Raw genomic sequence first — 20,341 nt, 5'->3', positions numbered from 1 at the left:
TATCTTAACTATATTTTAAAAGAATTGGGGCCGATGCAACAAAATGAGCATCTTTGATGCCACTTGGGAAACTTTAGGCTTGAGGTCATTTGAGAAATGTTGCGTTGGGGACTAAGGTCTTAAATATTATCAGAGCTGGAGTTTCCTTTGAGATTTCAAGAGTACTGTGGTAGCAATTCCCTAGAGTTGAGTAAATAATGTTTATGTTATCTGCTTTATAAACTCGGGATTAAATATAGTGACTTTTTGGAACGAGTATATTGGGAGTGAGATGGGGGAAGAACCTGGGATGAAGGTTAAGGTTTTGCAGAATATTGATTCAACATAATACTGAAAAATAGGTTGCTTAAATTACATTGTCACTAGGAGAATGTGTTCTGACTCTATTTGCAATTAAAAATAGCAACAGTAATAAAAAAAACCCACTGTCTAATTTTTCTAGCTAATCACCATGTTTGTGCTCCCTTATTTTTTCTCTTGAATACTTTTGTTATTGCTATTGGCAACTTTCATGTATCAGTTGGAAGGAAATAACTGACTTTGTTTTAGAAGTGACACTGTGCGATGTCTTGTCTTAAGATAACAGAGTTCTTCAGTGCTGGTAGAACTGTTAGTTTGCTGGCACTCCCATCAAAACCATTCATTCCTCCAAAAGGTTTGCTCTTAAATGGGGTGGTTAAAAGACATGCTTCTAATCTAGATGAGGAAAATAGGAGCCTTGCTCTGAACAAATGTCATCCACAGCTCCCTCCGTCCAGCCAGCTGTAAATTCCATGGGTACCTCTCAAAGTGCCTGACTGTTCTGGACAGGGAGGTTGAATGAATTGTTTTCCTGTGCCCTGTTGCCTGCACACAGGTTTTCTGTGCCATGCTGCCTCAGGGCATCACCTGCTCTGGACCTGAGGCCTTCTTTCATTCCCCTCACCCACTGAACATGTGAGAAATTTTATGCTATTAGGTTTTGATCAGGCAAGAACACAGCAGTTCTGACCAAAGCTAGTGTTATCAGTCTACAATATCAATGCCTAATGCTTTAAGTGCGTGCTTTGTGGTGTGTTACTGAAGTTCTGATTTGTTGGACTATCCATTTCTACTGTCATATTTTGAAAGCAAAGAAGATGCAGAGGGAATCAGAAGACATAGGGAAAAAATGCATTCTTTTTGGAGGAAAAAATATTGGAAGGGTTGTTGGCTTTTTCCTTTTTTCTTCTTTTTTTTAACTTTATTTGAAATGATTTTTATACTTGTGAAGTTCTACCTTGTTGCAGAAAAGAAAACCCAGGGAGCTTGAGCACAACAGTTAATTAAACAAACAAACAAACAAAAAAAACAAAACCAAACACACACACACGCAAAAAAAAAAAAAAAGGCCAAACCAGAAAGTCTAATGCGCCATGAAAAAAACAATTCAGGGTACAAAAAATATCTAACTTGACATTCCCTCATAGTATTCAGCATAGTCCAGTCTGCTGGTGGAATGTTTTCATCATCCATGTGTTGCTATCGCTTCAGCTTGTTAATGTCTGTTGCACAGTGGGATAAGGTGGAGGTGGCGATGGTGTGTTTGGAATGACTGTGGTAATGAAAAACATGCCCTGAACACTTCTTTTAAAGTGTCACTGTTGTGTTGTGCTTGGCTGCTGGCAAGTTTGCTCATCAGAGTCAGGTAACGTGTAAATGACATCAACTCCTTCGGCGTTTTCCCCTGAAGGGAATGGCCAAGCCTTTCAGGCAGTCCCAGCTGCGACTCTCCTGGCTGCACGTTAGCTCTGGTAAGGCACCATTCGGAGGAGGTTGGCGGATTTCAGTCAGGATTATGGTATAATTTAGGGTGGAATGATAATCTTCTTTGCTCCAAAAAGTGCAAGTGCAATTGAGTCGGCTTGTTAAGCCAAAATCCATTGCTGTCTGTGCTGATTCACAGTGGGAGCTGACATGAAATAGCAAGGAGGGATTAGCGTGCACAGCATGCTGTTGTTAAAGGCTGTGGTTAAGTGCTTGTGCCACTTGGTCAGACCACGACGTGAAATTGCGGTGAGTGTTGAGTTGCTAATGTCTCCTCAGGTTACTCGACTTGGGTTTGCATACAAGCAGAGCAAGGTGGCTGATTGGCAGGCTTGTTGCATAGTCAGGGATTATAGAGCATTGCTGAAGTATAGGCCTGAAATATCACCCCTTCCAGTGCCTCGCTAACAGGAGCAGCTACACGGGGCCTTACTGAGAAGGAAGAACCAGTCTGGATTTAAATTGATGTTTTAACAATATTTTGCTACTTCTTTCTTCCACATAGATTCCCATGTTCTGATGAGCTAACCAGGCTCTCCAGGCAAAAAGAAGTTTGTGTTTTGTTGAGCTTCCCACTTAGGAATCTCACATTGCTATGCAGGAGTGCATGAACGAAGGAGGATTTTTCAGGAAAAAAAAAAAAAAAAAAGTTGCATCCCATGCATTTCTCTATGCCATACCCTGGTCTTTTCAAGTTCTCAGTATTACTTGGGAGAAGGATTCTCCTCTCCTCTTGCCTCACACGGGTGTCTTTCTGGCCCATTTGTTCTCATATCAGGGATCTGGCTTGCTCGGGAGTCCCCTGTAGCCCACACTCACCGCCAGTATTGTGATCCAGCCCTGGCAGAAGAGCTTCACTGGAACAGTTTGCCCATTATGTGCCATGAAGAGGCACACAGTGCTTATTTTGGGGGCAGCAAGCATGCCTGAAACCTGGCACAACAGGGAATGCATGTTCATCCCAAACTCCTAAAATGAGAAGTGGCTATCAACTGGGGGAGTGTTACGACAAGTGAAAACCAGGGCAAAAAGATTAAACTGAGGTCTTTGCCTGATTGTCTATTACAATGTTCACAGAGGTGTAGGATCTGTTGTATTTTGGTCCTTTAGACTTCAGACACCAGGACTTTGTCTTTGTTGCAGGGTAGCCACAAATGACTTCAAGCAATTCAGACTGTGCTTAGGTAACCAGATCAAAACATTGTAGGAGATTAGGGTGTGAAGAATCCGCTCCTTAAGCTTTTTCTTATGCTGGCATTCTTATGCATTTGTGTTAGCGTATTATCAAGTATCTGAACTCCCTCTCCCTGTTGCTGGCTCTCAAATACGTTGTTATTGCCAATTCACTGACCTCTCCTATGCTGATTGCGCAAGACCAGGTTGAAGGTCTGTCATGTCATCACCTGGGAAACTAGAAAATAAATTTAACAAATCCCATTAAAGTATTTATAGATAGATACTGAGTCATGGAGGTCTGGAGTAGATTTATATTTGGTGCAAACAGAGTTTTTTTAAAATAAGTGATGTAAGAATTATATCCATGTTGTTAATTTCTACTTGTGAAAAATAGCATTGCAAGTTTCACAGGGGGGAGAAAGGAAGCTATCTGTGGGGTGGGGAGAGTGTGGTGGTATTAGGTACTAAGACATGAAGCAGGTGAGGTGGACAGAGTTGTAGTAGTTCACAGCTCTCCTGCTATACTGTCTGTTCAGTTTCTGGGAGGGTGAAGGTTCAAGAGAAAGCATGGCAAAGCTCAGTTCTCACTAACCAGTGAGATCCTCTTAACAGTGCAGCCATCTGTCTGTGAGTCTCCTGTCCTCTGTAGTGTGCTGCCTGTATCCCAAGGGCTGTCTACATTGTCAAAAACATGGTTCTCGGAGGAGCTCTGCTGTGGCTGGCAATGTGGTATGTGCCTGGCCGGGTCTGAACTCCTCGAGGGACAGAAGAGTTTGCATGCTGTGCTCTGTCACAACTCGTTTCGCCTGGAAGTTCATGTGTCCTTTTGTACTGAGGCTACATCCTCATATAGTAAACTGCTGGTGGGAAACAGTCTCCCCTTGCATTATTATGCCAGTGGGGAAGTTTTCTATCACATGATAAGGTTTGTTCAAGCACTGTTTTCCTGCTGTAGTTTTTGCCGGCTGAAAAGGTCACTGGCTGCTTCCCGCAAGTGCCTGCAGATCTGCCAGGTGAGTTGCTTGTGTGTGCTCTGTGACTGCCGTGGATCGTCATGAGCAAGGTTAGTGGTAAACAGCATGAGTAACGCATCGTTGGCCAGGTTGGTTTGTTGGGGCTGAACTGGGCATGGGCAACTAAGGGGCAGGACTTGAATAAGGATAACAGGTCAGACTTCCTCTTTCGCCCCTTACTTAAGCAGCCACGGCCAGTGCTGGGTGGGGGGGGTGGGTGTGATCAAGATATTAATAATAGAGATCTCTGCTCTGATATACAGACCTTGGGAAAATAAACTCGGCTATCCCAAAACATGAATGTTGGCTCTACCCCATGCCCATTTCAGAATGGATGCTCTTCTGTATTTGAAAGTATGTGCATGCAAAATGTTTGAAAAGTCAGGCTTAGAAACAAACAGGATCCCTTGCCACACCCTGTCACTAGCCTTTTTTCCTTCTTAATTTGGAAAATACAAAATCTGCTGTTAAAAAGATCCTTTCTGTGCTACCAAATGTGCGTGTCACCCATCAGTTTGCTTCCTCCTGTTCCACCACTGGCTAAGATTTCTTAGAAGAAAGAACGGAATAAATCATTCAAATGACAATGTCTTACGGTGCCTCTCTAGCCAGATGAGTAGTTCTCTGAGCACTGGGGATGAACGTGCCTACTTTCCTATGCATTTGTGTCCAGCGGTTGACAGTGAGTCTCAGCTGAAACTTTTCCCATGGTTGAGGAATCTGCTGGGATTCTCCCCTCTCCCTGGGATCATGCGTGCCAGCCTCTCCTTCCGTGAGGATAATTATAGAATTGCCTTCCTGCCTGTTTTCACAAAACTTGTAAGAACTTGCAAGAATTTGCTTTCTCTGGCCCTTTGTCAAACCTTGGTGTAATGACTGTGGGCCGAGACAAAAACTCTGGGATCAGCACACAGACATAGACATATACACACCGGTACTATGATCATATATAAGCCCAATTTCCCTACGAAGGAAAGTAAAGGGGATGGGCAGTGGCAACCACATTGTGGGCTCTTTGTGGGACAAGGAGTCACTAACACTGTCCTGACAAACAAGGGTCTTGCGTGGGCAAGGCAGGGAGCAGCTTGTCTTTCCCTGCCTGTTTGAGCTTCCCTGCCTGTGTGCCACTAACGCTATAGGGGATGGCTTTCATTTTCTTTTTTTGTGAGTCTAACTTGTCGCTCAAACTTATCCTTGTGGAGTTAAGTGCAGTGGGCACTTAGGCCACCTTACAAGTACTAATGAGAGGCTGGGGCAGGGATTTGTCCTATTTAACCACAACGAGTTTCAGAAATAAGAGAAATATGGTAATATTTCTAGTAACCGTAAGAGAAATATGGTAACTGCAAGCATAAAGGCTTGGGATTTTAATTGAACCAAGGCTATTCAAAGGTATGGTTCCCACTCTGGTGGTAATTCACACAGTGAAAATAACGAGCAGTTACATGTAACACTTCCCAAGTGTGGGAAAAGCATAGTTCAGTCTTGCATAATCAGCATGTGGAAAATACATAGATGTAGAGACACGTACAATAAATAAGCAGAAAAACCACACGTGGGCATATTGAAGTTTTACCACGTCAGTGAGATTTGCGTACTGTTCCTGGCTTTGCCATTAACTTGGTGTGTGATTTGAGGAAGATCATCTTACTGTTCTGTGCTCTGGCTTACCTGTTTGCATTAGACATTATGGCTGCCCTCTGAAATCTCACTCTGCTTGTACAGAAGGTTTTTTCCTCATAAGCTTTGTAGTATTTTTTCATTATAACTACAGGAGGTGCTAGGAAAAGGGCTGCAATTTGTTGTTTTAAGCCATAGCTTGAGCATCCTGGGTTTTATGAAATTCTCAATCTCAGCCTTAAACCCAAAATGAAGTTCTAAGGGTTTAATTGTTAACATTTTAATTCATGGTATAGATGAGTTGGACATCTTTTCAGCTATAGAGGTAAACCTGAGAAAGGAGGAGAAGAGTCAAGAGTGGAAGTGCAATGGTGTTTCCCAGAAACAAATTGACTTCCAGCATAATGGCCCATGTCATGCTGTTAGACCCTGAGATGCCGCTCCCTGAAACAGAGCTCAAGCTCACAGTAGGGCCTTAGGTGGCATTCACCTTGAGCATGGAGTCTGCTCTCATGGATGATATTCAGGTGTACAGCAGTTCTAGGAAGAGAGGGTGTGGTGATAAATTACTCTGCTATTTACTGACAGACTCACCTCCTTTTGTGTATATGGACTTTAAAGGGGCCCAGTATCATTATGTTAGCAACTGCTTTAGCTGAGAGCAAGTAACAGTGTCCTTTCCCACATCTTCAACTGCTCAAACGTTCTTGTGAGAAATTCCACTTCTGAGGCTAAAATTTCCCTACATGTACCAGCATTTATTTATTTTTGGCTGTTCTGAGAATAGAAGGTTTCAGCCACACTTCAATAATGAGAGAAGAATGAAATGAGATTTTCTTTGTCCCCAAAAATGTTGGGTTTAAACATCTTTTTAGCTGAGTGCACGAAATTGGAAAATCGGGATGTGTCAGTGGTGCTCCAGAATTCTCCAGGGAGCTTTGGGCTTGACTTCATGGTTTCATGCAGTTTTTTGTGGCTGATATGGAGCCTGCGAAGCAGACTTTTCCAGTTCATTTTTTTCTGAAGCACACGACTGAGGAAAGATTTACTACAGAAGCATCTGCAACTAATTTAGCAGAGTAGCCCAATGAATTATATTGCTGCAAATTGCTTCAGAGACCCGACATGGTTGGTGGCAAGATCGGGGAAGAAGGTCTTCTGCATGGATGTCAAAACCAGAAGGTACATCAGCCTCTTGTGCTCATGCTGAACTGAAGCAGAGGCAGCACTTTTCTAAAGAGTTGTCCTGCGGTCTGGAATGGGAGATAATTTCTCAGTGGGTTGGATATTAGGAAAAGGTTCTTCCCCCAGAGGCTGGTGGCGCACTGGAACAGGCCCCCCAGGGAGGCAGTCATGGTACCAAGCCTGACGCTATTCAAGAAGCACTTGGACAACACCCTCAGAGATATGGTGTAGATTTTGGGGTTGTCCTGTGCAGAGACAGGAGTTGGACTTGATGATCCTTGTGGGTCCCTTCCAACTCAGGACATTCTATGATTCTATGAACAGTGAGGTGGTGTTTCTCCTTCCCCTTTTCCTTGACCCCCAGGAAGTTCTTTGATCAAGGAAAGTTAATTAGTGGAGCGGAGTATTTGTCAACCACACTTAATGCTGGGGTGACAGCTGAGCCCTCAGCACTTTACTCAGGCACCAAGCAGGCAATTAAAAAGTTAAAAAAGGTTGTCTAGTAAAAGTCTTATCCAAACTAGTGAGAAGAGAGTGCAGAGAGTAGCTGATGTCTGAGGAGAAGTGCGAGGGTTGTTTTTGGTTTGATTTCATTCTTAAGCTCTTTCCAAGACAAGACCTGGCTACCGTTGCTGCTCTGACCTTTCTTCTTATCTCATTCCTTCCCTTCTGCTGGCTCATGTTTGAGTGGTGGGATGTGACCCCTCTTGCATGAGGGATGAGACCCCTGTCTCATTTCACAGTTCTCAGTTCCTCATATGTATCTATCTTTCCTTCCTTAATTTTTGTCATGTTGTTTAAAAAAAAAAAAAAAAACCCAAAATTTTTTGATGGCACCACATGGGCAGAAAGATGTCTGGAAGATCACATCACTCAGTCTACACAATGCCTGGATATAAGCCATTCTTTGAGTTTGTTGCTTACATGACCTCTAAATATTTATTTTTTTGAAATGGGTTTACAAATTGCTGTGATTGATTAAAAGACTCCTGAAAGATGTGTATTCTTCTAAACACATGCTGAATGGTGGTTGGTTTTAACAAAACAAAACAACAAAAGGCAAACAACTTGTTTAATTTTACATGAAGTAACAGATCTGTACAAAACTAAATGTTAGTTTATTGTTTAAATCTTGTGACCAGTGTCTGAACAGCCAATACATATTCAGGATGACAATAACCTTGGCAGCAACTCTGAACTGTTATCAATATTTCTAACATGAGAGATGTGACTGTAATTTTCTTTCAACAGCCAGGTTTTGGGGGTTTTGTTTTGTGTTTTAGTGTACTCCCCTTGTGCTTTTGCTTGGACAAATACTGTGTCTAATGTAATTAAAATCAAACTCTGTCTATTAGTGTATATTTAAATTGCTTTCTGTCCTGTATAAATGGGCAGATCTTGGCTCCAACTCTACATTAGTATGCAAGACATTGGACTAGTGGTTAACTGGAAATCACGTAATGGAGGAAACAATGTCATTGCCTTGTGAATGTATCTTAATAGAAATGCACAGATGACTCTAAGGGTCGAATCCAGATATGAGTGTGGGGAAGCCTGTAGGCTATAGCTAATTTGATGAGATATCCAAGCTTATCTACTCTATCTTTGCTACAATGCTAAACTGGGTTGCTTCAGATCTAGTCAAACACCATCCTACATACTTGCCAGGTAAATACATATTAATAGGTTTGCCTTGTGGAATTTGAGCATGGATGTGTAATATGTTTCAGCCTTCTGCTTGGAAATCTTTATATTTCAAGTACTTTATACAGAGGATTAAGCCTGGGACTTAATGCTGCAAAACTCTCAGTGTACTCCAAGAGGCATAAAGAGCCCTGTCAAACAGTTCTGAGGCAATCATACGTTTAAGACTGTTTTTATTTGCCATGCCTGAAGTTATGTGGTAAATATGGCAATGTAAAAAGCACAATACCTGAGGAGGTAAATGGCTTAATCTACTAATTTTACTTTCTAAACAGTACCTGAGAGAACAGATGGCTTGCTTTGCCAAAAACAAGCTTTAGAAAATAAAAGTAATGATGTCATCTTGTTTTGATGATGTAAATGGGTGAGGATAATACTATTCAGCCATAGGGTTTCATTATAATTACCAATTTAAAAAAAAAAAAATGTTGGGAGCACATTATTACACTAACAAGCTCCAAATTCAGCTTCCATCAGTGAGACCAACTGTGTAAAATGAGCTGGATCTTTGAAGTTAATATTCGCTTACCACACTGCCTCCCCACACAAAGGCAATAACATCTGTATTATGGGGCATTTCTACTGCTTTAATCACCACCTACTGCACTCTTACCGGTAGTCAGTCATTAATTGTAGAGATTATGACACAAATCTGGATTTATTAGTTCTGTAAAGCTGTGGGAAATAGTGAGTAGAATTAGTGTATTTCCCATAATAACAAATAATGTGGTTTTATTAGACCCAAACATGGTGTGTCGATTTCTACGGTAAAAATGACTGCATGTAAGCCATTCAGGTCACTTGAATGATCTTTCATAGCTTGGCTGTAACATTTCAAATTGTAGAACATTTTCCTACTTGCTAGCAACGTCTTGGTCCCTGATTTAGGAGATCAAAAACTGTTTGGAAATCTTATTAGCCCAGACTGAAAGACTTGTATTTGAAAATAGCGCTTCCTGAACATGTAATGTTGCCACAGTAGTGACCTCTCGTTTTCTTGAGAGGATGGGATATGCAAGATATGTGTGTCTTGATGTGACTGTTCATAAACCAACTCACTGCTGGACTGCATCCTGGAATGCAAAACTGGTCCAAGAAATAAGTTTCTGGTGCAAAATTAGCTACAGTCCTTAGTGTTCTTTGGGTTTGAAAGACTTAATCTACCTGTGGAGCCATGTATTTGTATTGCACCAGTCTATGCCATGTCTGCAAAACCATTAAAACATTTTTGAGATTGATAGAGGCTTTGAAAGGTGTATGAGTCAGTAAAGATCTATTTCTTCCTGGTTGTTGTGTAATTTGCCATCCAGTTGATTGTGACCACTTTTAAGAAGGGCTGATGAATATGAATCTTATCCAGTGCCCCTTTATGGACAACTTCTTAAGTTCAAGGTTAAAAGTTCTTCCTCTGCTTGGTTGCTTTTCAGTAGAAATAAACTTCATTTACAACTAGCACCTGTATGGTATTTATTGGTTGTAATGCTCTAAGCCCGATGAAGAAAAAGGACCACAGAGATCGTTGAGCCTTAGAACCAAGCCCATGAAGGACTTCTAAGAGGTCAAGGCTAAGAAATTGTTGACTACAGTAATTTTCTTTACAGTGTCCATTCCTGTACTTCGTGAGGTGTGCTGCCATATTTTCCAGTGGCTGCATAATCTGGGCATGTCCTTCTGTAGGTCTTATAAAGACAGTTTTGCAGTAACCCATCCCAAAAAAGCCCAAATGGACAGGCTACTGGGGCCAGGTCCTTGTCTGAGAGGAAGTGGCACAGTTACCTTGGAAGCAGAAGATACAGAAAGGAGTCTGTTGCACCTGGGCATGCAGCAAGATGGAGTGGGGTATGAATCCCAGGCAGTTGCCGTGATAGTGCATAGGGAAAAGAAGAGGGGAACGATTCAGAATCCTGCAAAGTTTTAAGAAATATATCCTCTTGATACAAGCGCACATTCTCTCCATTTACTCAGGCTGAGCTAGAGACAGCTGGTATTCTTCCAGACACTGAGGAAGCTGGGCGTCAGCACTGTCTACTTCAGATAAGATTAATTGTGTATAGCTTAATGGGGAATGGAGCCTAATCTGTTGGGATGCCATGGCAAGCACTCCTAGTGAGGAGGAGCAGCTGCCTATTGGGCCTCCTGAGAGGAATGAGATGAACCATCTGAGACAGATTCAGATTGACTCCTGTTTGGTTCTGCAGGCAAGTTGCTCGCACCTCGTAGTCGACTATGTTGAAAGCAGACAGATCTATGGGCTTCTGATCATGTCCAACTCTTAGCTCTGTACACTTCAAAACTCTCTTTGAAAAATGACGCCATAATTCAACACAGCAATACAGCAGAAGGAATTTTGTTTCCTATTTGTATAGCAGAGTACAAGGGTACTGTGAGCTTCCTCCAGAAGTACACGCTCACAGAAGTCTTGACTGATGAACCAGAACAGTGGCTGGGTTTTGATTGAAAATCCTCCACAGTCACTTAGGCTTCCCATTTTGAATTTGTAGGTTAGAAAGAGAATTGATCTCTTGAATGCTTTCTGTGTTGAGCACAGGTTGGAGACTTGACCTGCCTCTTTTGCACCCTATGTATTACTGTCCTACCAAGGCTGGTCTGTGCAAGGAAGACATGATCTTCATCTTCCTCAAAGGGTGGAGATAAAAATGATTCTCCTCCACAAAACTTCTGCCATCTTAAGTGGTGTTAAAATAGGCTAGAAACTGTCTGAGCCTATCAAAAAATGACTTGCTTTGTCTGAGATGTGTTCTGTCCCCCAGTGCCCTGAATTTTTTTTTCTGTATTTTCCTTGCTCTTAAAAGCAATCAGAATGGTTGAATGGACTTTTCCAGTGACCCTGTGGGAGGCAGCTGCTGTGTGTGTAGGCAGCTTGAAGACTTGTGCATGTAGTTTCCCTGCAAGGTTTACTTGGTAGGCATGCTTGTGATATGGTTGTTTCAAACGTACAGTCTCCACTCCCAACATGTGCATGAGCAATTTAAGGAGAAGGAGATGTGCAGATTCTCTAGTTTAAAAAAAAAACCGAACAAAACAACAACCAAACCCATGCTTCTACTAAGGAACCATTTTATCTGTCCCATTCCTCTTAGGGACATGAGTTCTCATGATCGTAGAATCAATTAGGTTGGAAAAGACCTTAAAGATCTTAAAAGATCATTGAGTCCAACCACTAAGCTGACACTGCCAAGTCCGCCACTAAATAGACGACAGATACAGTTTGGAGTCATGAGCATCTTCGTTACTGTTGCAATGTTCATAAAGCAGTGGTGCTCTTACTGGTGCAAGAGTAAAGACAACAATTCTCTGCTTAGAAGCACTCTCCCTCCCCGTTTTCAGAAATAATGCTGCCTCCTTCCCTGCGTTCAGCAACTTGGAGCTAGTAGCTACAGGTGGGCAATCTTTAATGCAACTACGGGTTTACCTGCTCCACTTTTTTTTTAGGACAGACCTCCTGCCAAGGTATGTTTCCTGGGGCTCTAAGGTTAAAGGGAGCTGAGAAAACCTGACTTCTGTCAAGATTACCTAGGACAGAGGGTGGCATGCTTCAGCTTCCCACCCTCCTTTAATTTATCTTCACTGTCATAATGACTGCCATGTGGAAGAATCCTGGGACGTTACTGGCTTTTGATATTGTAGAGGAGCTTGGTTAGTAGCCAGAATATTGTTCAGAGCCATGGAGTGATTAGCTCAAGCACTTCTGGGCTCCCTTCAGAGATCCTGACTAGGATCTGCCCAAGCTTGCAGTTTTGAAGCAGCTTCTAGGGTCAGCCCCAGGTAAAGCACACCTTTGCTCATCCTTGGATGCAGTTAAAAGACAACGCATGAGTGAAGAATAGAAAATTAGGAGGGGAATTCTAGATCACTGGAGGCTGCAGTGTGTGAGTGCTGGTGCTTTCACACACTCCTAATGGGGGATTCCCACTCCTGGTGGTTAACCTGCGGCAGGGAGAGCAAAAGCAGCTGTTCTGTTCCTTCTGGTTTGAAGACTGTTTAAGTGGTGGTGTACCCAGCAGATGTTAAATACATCACCTGAGTTCTTCTGAAACCTGAACTGAGTACTCAGTTGATTGCTCAGTGTGGGGGGAAAAAAAAAAAAAAGAGGAATTAAAAAAGTGCTTCAGGCTTGCAAATTGGTGCAGAGACTGCCTCTCCAAATCAAAGAGTCAGGTTTTGTGCCTTGGTCTGTGGCAATAATTTGATGTTCCTTCCTCTTTGAGTTTTTCAGTGCAGACTCTCTAAGCGTTGGTTTCACAAAGAATTGCCACTAGACACTAACGACTGGTTTCCAGCCTGGAATAATTTTATATGCTCCTGAGAAATGCCGTTGCCTTTACCCAATTCTGTGATTATTTGCTGTAGTAAATTATTCCTGTAATATTTGTGGTAATGACAACAGTAAAACAGAACATCTATAGTACTGTTACGTTAGTAGAAACTAAAGGAAAGTAGTGACTGCTGAACTAGATGTCTTACCAGAGGTCTGAGCTTAGGTCTGTACTTTTCCCATTGACAAAGAAAATCCATTCTCTTAAATCATGTTTGCTTCATTGCTCCTACACAGAAGTTAACTACCCTTTTTAATCCTACACAGAATAGTTGCACCCTGGAAAACTAATGTAATTGGTATTTTATTTTATTTTGGATTGGGTTTTGGTGCCTTTATGGATACACTGGTGTAAGGGATCATGTGAAGTTACTTACTCTTTTTTGCCCCCAGCCTTTTCTTATGGAGGGGAAAAGTCATAATCATGGTGCCTATCTTCTCAAAAGATTTAGGTAACGAAGGTGGACAGCTAGCAGAGGTGGGCTGCGTTTGGTCTAATGGTCTAGCAATGAGGGGCTCGGTACACCTTGGTAAGGGTATGTTGTTAACAACTGTATGACAGACAGTGCCTTGAGACAGCAGGAGTCACCCCCTCTACCATGTCCCCACGCAGGGACCAAGGAACAGCTCCATGACCTACTGGACACCAAGCAGGTGGTGTAGGGGCTCATTCCATTGAGAAGGGGAGAGGGTGAGGTTTTTGTAGAAAACGAAGCATTTTCTACATGATCAACATGAAGAAGTGTACTGGCTCAGAGTTAGAGCTCCACGTCTGTTGTCCTCATCCCCCCACTGCCACTAGCTTCAGCAGTGTGCCCTGCCCTTCTCTTGGGTTTAGCCCTCTCTGCTTGATGGCTATCTTCAGGTTTTTGCCCTGGTCCTTTTGTAATGTCTGCATCTTTTTCTGGCTTTCTCATCCATCTTGGAAGATTTGGTACCCGTTGCTGCTGCTGCACAGGGGCACTGTACAGCCACCTCTGCAGGTCACATTTAACTGATGTTGGGGTCTGCAGGACCTCAGTAGAAACCGGAGAGTCCTGGGCAGCTTAACATTCTCTTTTCCATACAGTAGCAAAACACTGGTGAATTCAGTATGCAGAGAAGAACGCAAAGAAAAATTTATGTGCTTTGTGGATTTAAAGATATAAATTACATCATCTCTGCTGTGTCTTGTGATGTATTAGCTCAAAACTTGCTGATTTTGGGATCTGGTTCTTTGTTTGCTACATATTTCTTAGACTACGCAGTTTTGTCAGTCCTTAGGCATGCTTACTTGAGCCTGGATTATACAGATAACGTAGACACCGCACTGTGCGTTGAACCCTGAACATCCTGCTTTTCTCTTGTCATTGACAACTTATGTGTTTATCCTGTAGAGGGTAATATCTAATATTATTATGCTGGCTCACTGCTGCTGAGCTTCCTAACAGAATGCTACTATGGATTGTCTTTATTATAATAGCAGCCTATTTTAAATTAAAATACTTTACTGATATGAAAAAATGTGTTTTGTAATTAGAAAATTCACTGTGCTTTTAATTAGTACAAGTACTGAAGAGGTATTTGGTTTCTGAGTTTATTTTTGGCATTCCACAGCCACATCATTTTAGTGATTTATAGTTGAAATATCTATTGAAAGCCTCTAATAATAAAAATAAAAAAGAAATTAGATTACCTCTGAGAACGTAAAAAGGTGTTGAAGAATTTATTAGAACAATGTTAAAATATGCCCTAAAACAAGTCATGTTAGTCTACAGGTTGAAATGGGATACCTGGGAATTCAGAGTGCTGTAGTACTCTGATTAATTAAAATGTAGTCAGCTGAAACCTCCACTATAACCAAAATTGTTCCCATGCGTTTTACCTTCATTACAGTCCTGGTGCAGCCTTCCAGTCCTGACCATTGCTGAGCTAAGTAATTGGTTCAGTTTTAAAAAATAAACAAAAGGATAAAATTACCATGACAGTACATAAGATTTATTTTTTATTGCTATTTTGGGCTCTGTTTGATAGTATTAATTGTATATGGCCATTCTTTTTGCTGCCAAAGACAAACACTGAGAGACAATGTATCTCTGATTTGAGGGCTGTGCTGTTTTCCATATTGTAAGACTTGGATTATTTTACAGTTGTTGTTTTCTGTAACTTTGGCTAAGATGCCAAGCTTCCCTCTGCAGACGTGCTGCCTATCTCATCCCTGTTGTGCTGCGGCTAGTGTTCCGCTACAGCGGGGTTTCCTTATCAGCAATTCTGCTCTAAATCAAGGGGGAGAAGGCTGTGGGTCCCAACAGGGTCTCAAATGAATTCACAGCGTGTGAATTCATACAGGATACCAGAGGACATCTGCCTTATGAGGCTGTCTCCAGAGTTAAGACTTCAGGGCCTAGATAAAGCACTGCTTCTGTCTCTCCCATACCATGTATCTATTCTGACCCCAGCTTTACACAGCCTGTCATCAGTTTGTCCTTGAGCTGGATGCGGTGGTGAAACCCTTTGGATAGGGCTAACCCTTATCATTCTCTTGTTTCATGTCAGGACACTCTCCCAGAAGCTGCTGAATAGCAAAGGCATGACAAAGAAGCCTTTGATTGTAGCTGTCGATTCTGAGACTGGAGAATTGTAGCTCCAGATCAAAAGGGATCCCACTGAGCTATGTCTCCCTGACAGACTGAGCCTCAGGTTTGTTTTTCATCTTAATGATCTGAATGCAACTGGTTTGGATTCTTGAACATACTTTTAAAAACACTGATGCTTTTTCAAGGGTTAAAGGGACATAATTTCCTTTATGTCTGTATATAATAAACAACTATTATTTTATTCTACTGTAGCACTTTTTCAATAATCCCATAGAACTTTATGTACATAGTTTTTGGGTTCCAAAACACCCCATTAAGGTATATTTCTGCATCTCGTTTTTTGCAGTAAGACAAAGTGAGATGGAAGAAGTGCTACTGATTTGCTAAAGGCTAAGCAGTCCCTGTAGAAATGTGTACTCCCAAGCTCTTTAATATAACAAAGCACATACGTGCATCTGACTTCCATCCAAATAAATCCTCTAGGATTCCCTCCTCTGACCACGTGTAGTGGGTATGTACACAAAGCACAAAAAACCCATGGTGCATCAACTCATATCTGTAGAACATCCTCAGCAACTGTAAAGTATGAAAGTGCTTGGTACATACCATAGCTTTGCACTTTTAATAATAAAAATGTCTTCAATGCTAACAGCTCTTTTTAAGTGACATGTCACAGGAAAGGACAGAGGAGAACCTAGCCATGCCTTCTCCAGTGGTCAATCCATATCCTGCATTGCTTGATGAAACCTGGCATTTCTTCTTTTTGTTCCACTGTTGAGGAACAAACTAGATGGGGAACCCACCTTGCATATTTGTGATAGGGCAGAAGAAGAGTCTAAAATGGAGGACAATCTGTGTTCCAAAAGAGATTCATGAGATTCTTTGCCCACGTAAGGGGACAATTTCTAGGAAGACTCAAGAAACCTATAATTAGACTACACATTGTCCACTTCAGACAGCTGGAGGTCAGATGAAAGTTAGTGTGAGGGGGTGCGAACACTCTTTTTCCCCCTTCAAGAGTCTCAAGTTTCCTGCTGCAGAGGAGTTGAGAGGTCATACAGTTCAATCTCTTGGTGTCTACTTATCTATATCGAGAAACTCCATTGCAACCTGAGCTGTCTCGCCTTCCAAGCAGGCCGGTGCTAGTGGGTGGGCGACCGTACAGTGGGGAACATGCAGCCCATTGGCTTGGCTGCGTGAGACAAACTGCACAGCAACAGCATGTGCTCGAGCACATGAGTCCTAATGCATCATCTCAACCCTTCCTTTTTGTTGTGTACTGACAAGCTCGTCCTGTACCACCCTGCTCTTTATTTCCAAGTGGTATTTCCTTGTCTTCCCACTCTTTTAGGCAGGTATTGTGCGAGTGGACATAAAATGGTACGCATCAAGTTGTATTGGGTGACATCTCTAACCATTATGTTAGCAGAATAAAACATAGTAACAGGAAGAACCGCTGCCACTCATTTTCTATTTAAATTGAATGTTCTTAAAGACAGACAAGACTTGAGGTAAAATGCTGGTTATTCACTATATTTTGCACATGAGTTTTAAATTGTCTCTTTAGGGAGGATATCTAGAACATTTGCCATTCATTTGGGGATTTTTTTACATTCTTTTCATCCTTTGCTCTTGTATTCTTCTGCAATATTGTTAGTGATTAAGAAAACGTCATGAGTACTGTGCTAAATACAACTGTGTTGTAAATACTGATTTTTTTAGTGTTATTTGCGTGCTAGAGATTGGACACTGTTCTCCTGTTCAGGTGAATGCCTGAGGAATAGACTGGTATACTAAAAAGCTGGTTATGAGTGAAAAATGGAAAAGTTGACCTCCAAGGACTTATTTTAACAGGACTGTGTTTCGTTCAAGTTTCATTTTATGTAAAATTGTAATTTACAGTTTTGCAGCTGTGCATATGCACTTTCACTCTCTGATGTTTGAGACAAAAGAATTCAGTGTTGCTGGATTGCTTTTTGTGGAGTTTTAGCCCTAGTAGTGATCACTGAATTTGCTGCAACTGGAAGTATTTAGGCTTATGTAACGGAAGATATTTGTGTTAGAGTTTTGTACAATCCCAGTTTTAACTATTTCTCCCCACATGACTGTGCCACATATATATACTGAAAATCCCACATTTTCAGTAGGAATTGTTTTAAAGTTAACCACCTTCATCTTCAAATGAAATAAACTGATAATAAACTACTGATAAATGTAGTCTTCCATAGAATTCTTTTCCTTGGCAGATGTCACAGAGCAGCAGAAAGCCATGCATACACCATTCACAGAGAAACTGCTCCAGCGCTCCTGTGCTGGTGCTTTCCCAGGCTCCCAGCTCCTGCTGAGCTCCCCTGAGAGAGCAAAGGTCTTTCTGTGAGCATGCTGTGTACCTCCATTACTGCCATAAGAAACATGCGCCCCACTGGAGCACTCTGTTTTCAGCTTGCTTCTGTAGCTGTCGCTAATCTTGGAGTTGGGAACAGCTCTACGAAATCGAGAAAAAATTCTGTGCAGGTGGCCAGCTGTATGCCCTCAATTTTTAAATACTTTTGAAAGCATATTTTCAAGTATAGATAACCACAGCTGCTCTGGGTATATACTTGCTGTCTCATAACCCAGCACACTGTTTTATAACATTCCAGGTAAACTGCTTTCAGTTGTTTAATTTCATTCCCATAATAATTTTTAGGCAAAGCGGTCATAGTGTTCTTCATTTCATCTAGCCAAACTGAAAGTCCATACTAAAATAAACGCATTTTTCAATGGAGATGCTTCATCTTAGCCTAAAGTACTACGGTTCCTCCACTCCCTGCAACTTCATCATTTTCTGTATGCAACTGTGTACATATGTATGTATGTTTGAATTACTGCAAGAGAGAGATGCAGATGTCACCAGTGGAAAGCAGGCTGCATCTACTGTGTCCTCAGTTGCACTGGTGGTCAATGTCTGAGGTCAGGTGGGGCCACTCCTTCTGCCTCCCCTTCGCCTGCACTGAGAAGACCCCAAATTCCTGTTTTTATGTGGAGGCTGTGCACAGCAGACCTTATCTCACACCAACGGGTTGTGTGCCAATCCTGAATAATCACTGAAGTGTAAGGGCTGAGACCCATAAAACTGTACCTAGTGGGACCACAAAGATGTCTGGATGAGAAGTAAGGCACTGAGTGTAGCAGGCAGTGGTCTACCTGCAGTTTTCACCAGCTTGGAGGTGGCAATTGCAGCTGCAAAGCAGTGGGCTTCTGCAGGCCTGTGGAGTACCTAGATCTTCCAGTGGATTTTTTTTTTTCCCCCTGTGCCTTACTTTGCTTAGATTTGAGCATGAAGCTTTATTGTGCTTTGGGTAGACAAAAGTGAATTTGCCACAGTTAAAAGTAATATTTTCTAATACAAAATGTGAAAACCAATGTTGGATATCTTTCCATTAGCCTCAACACTGTATCAGACTGAAACAAAATGCAGACTGCTGAGGCTGTTCCTTACCTCAGAGCAGACTGTTTTCTGCAGCAAGATATTGCTATACCTCTGGTGCACAGAGAACAAAATGCAGCAGAGGACCCTATGGAAAAGTTCTGTTGAGTTTTTTTTTCCTCCTGTTTTTGGGAGGTGGATTTGTGAAAGCAGATCAGGCAAAGCCTGGGGCTGTGTGGCTTGTTGCAAGTATGAATTTCGATTTCCTTCCCCTTCCCTGTTACCAATAAGTCTCTGGGGAAAATATTCTTTAGCAGAATTACTACAATTATTTAATTAACTGTTTGCTTAACTATAGCTTTGTGATTTCTGTCCCTGTAAGTATCTCTCTCTCCTACACAGCATGTATTGGCACATCATAGAATCATAGAACCATAGAATCATAAAGGTTGGAAAAGACCTCTAGGATCAAGTCCAACCATCAACCCAACACCATCATGCCTCCTAAACGATGCCCTGAAGTGCTACCTCTAGATGTTTTTTGAACACTTCCAGGAATGGTGACTCCACCATGTCTCTGGGCAGCCTGTTCCAGTGCCTGACCACTCTTTCAGTAAAGAAATTTTTCCTAATACCCAATCTAAACCTCCCCTGACGCAACTTGAGGCTGTTCCCTCTCATCTTATAATCCTCTGTCCCTTCTGGGAAAGTATATTCAGGACTGATGGCAATAGTGACAAAAGGTTTTGAAAGATAATTTCTATGCAGGTGTTGAGATAAAGCTGCTTCTGCAGCTGTAGCAACTTGTTTTCGTACCAGATATTGTGTTCCCTCCTCATGCAGGTGTACACACAGAGAACTGTACCCAGGTTCTCTGGCTGACTCTCTAGGTGCCACATTTACCTTTCTCACACTCCTCCATCCCCTTTAGGGTGTCCCTGCCTGGATGTTGGCTGCAGCACCAGGAACGCAATGATGGTGGTGGGTGGAGGTGAGTCCTGGGTCCTGCTGGCTGACTGGACAGCCGAGTGCCAATGATGCTGTAGCATCTGACAAGGCCTCTTGCTAAATGTACTTGTTTCAGGATGAGTTGAGGTATGCTTTCATTCCCCTCAAAACCCCAGTTTGTTTCTGTCAGTTCAGTTTGAAAGGGAGGGAGGAAAATCCCAGCATCGTTTGTTGTTTGGTTGAACCAAGAGAAGGCCCTCAAGCAGAAACATAAATACAGCAAGCAGTAGTAGGGATCTGACTGCTGGTGGTACTTACTTATCCCCCTGGCACTGTTTGGATTTAGCCATCTGGCAGTGTCCCTGCTTACACCTGTCAGCTGAGGGTGATACTGCCAAAGCGAGGAGTTTGTGAATGTCCCCTTGGAGCTTTGCCTGGCCAGCTGGCAGCATATATCACCAGCCAAGCCTCCTCTTCCTCCTCCTCCACAACCTTGGACATGTCAGTCAAGACATATAGCCATGCCCTCCCACCCTCAGTGAGGACAGTGGATTTCAGCCCATTCTAAGCCATCTGAATAGAAACAAAG

General features: G+C 42.2%; 2 protein-coding genes across 10 annotated transcripts in view; one reads left to right on the top strand and one right to left on the bottom strand.

Moving 5' to 3' along the window:
* CMSS1 (cms1 ribosomal small subunit homolog) overlaps positions 1–20,341 on the top strand; it is a 254,267-nt gene that overhangs the window by 194,729 nt on the left and 39,197 nt on the right. The window contains exon 2 of one of the 8 annotated variants that reach the window (XM_064467343.1): positions 19,736–19,795. The exons of the other annotated variants lie outside the window; for them this stretch is intronic. Coding sequence (XP_064323413.1) covers positions 19,736–19,795 — 60 coding nt within the window. The remainder of the gene's footprint in view (positions 1–19,735; positions 19,796–20,341) is intronic. 8 annotated transcript variants of the gene reach the window in all.
* Positions 1–20,341, bottom strand: part of FILIP1L (filamin A interacting protein 1 like) — a 215,869-nt gene that overhangs the window by 192,892 nt on the left and 2,636 nt on the right. The window lies entirely within an intron of this gene.

The sequence above is a fragment of the Phalacrocorax carbo genome, chromosome 1 (genome assembly GCF_963921805.1).
Source record: "Phalacrocorax carbo chromosome 1, bPhaCar2.1, whole genome shotgun sequence".
Taxonomy (NCBI): Eukaryota; Metazoa; Chordata; class Aves; order Suliformes; family Phalacrocoracidae; genus Phalacrocorax; species Phalacrocorax carbo.
The sequence above is the reverse complement of the archived record's forward strand: the minus strand, read 5'-3'. Positions and strand labels throughout refer to the sequence as shown.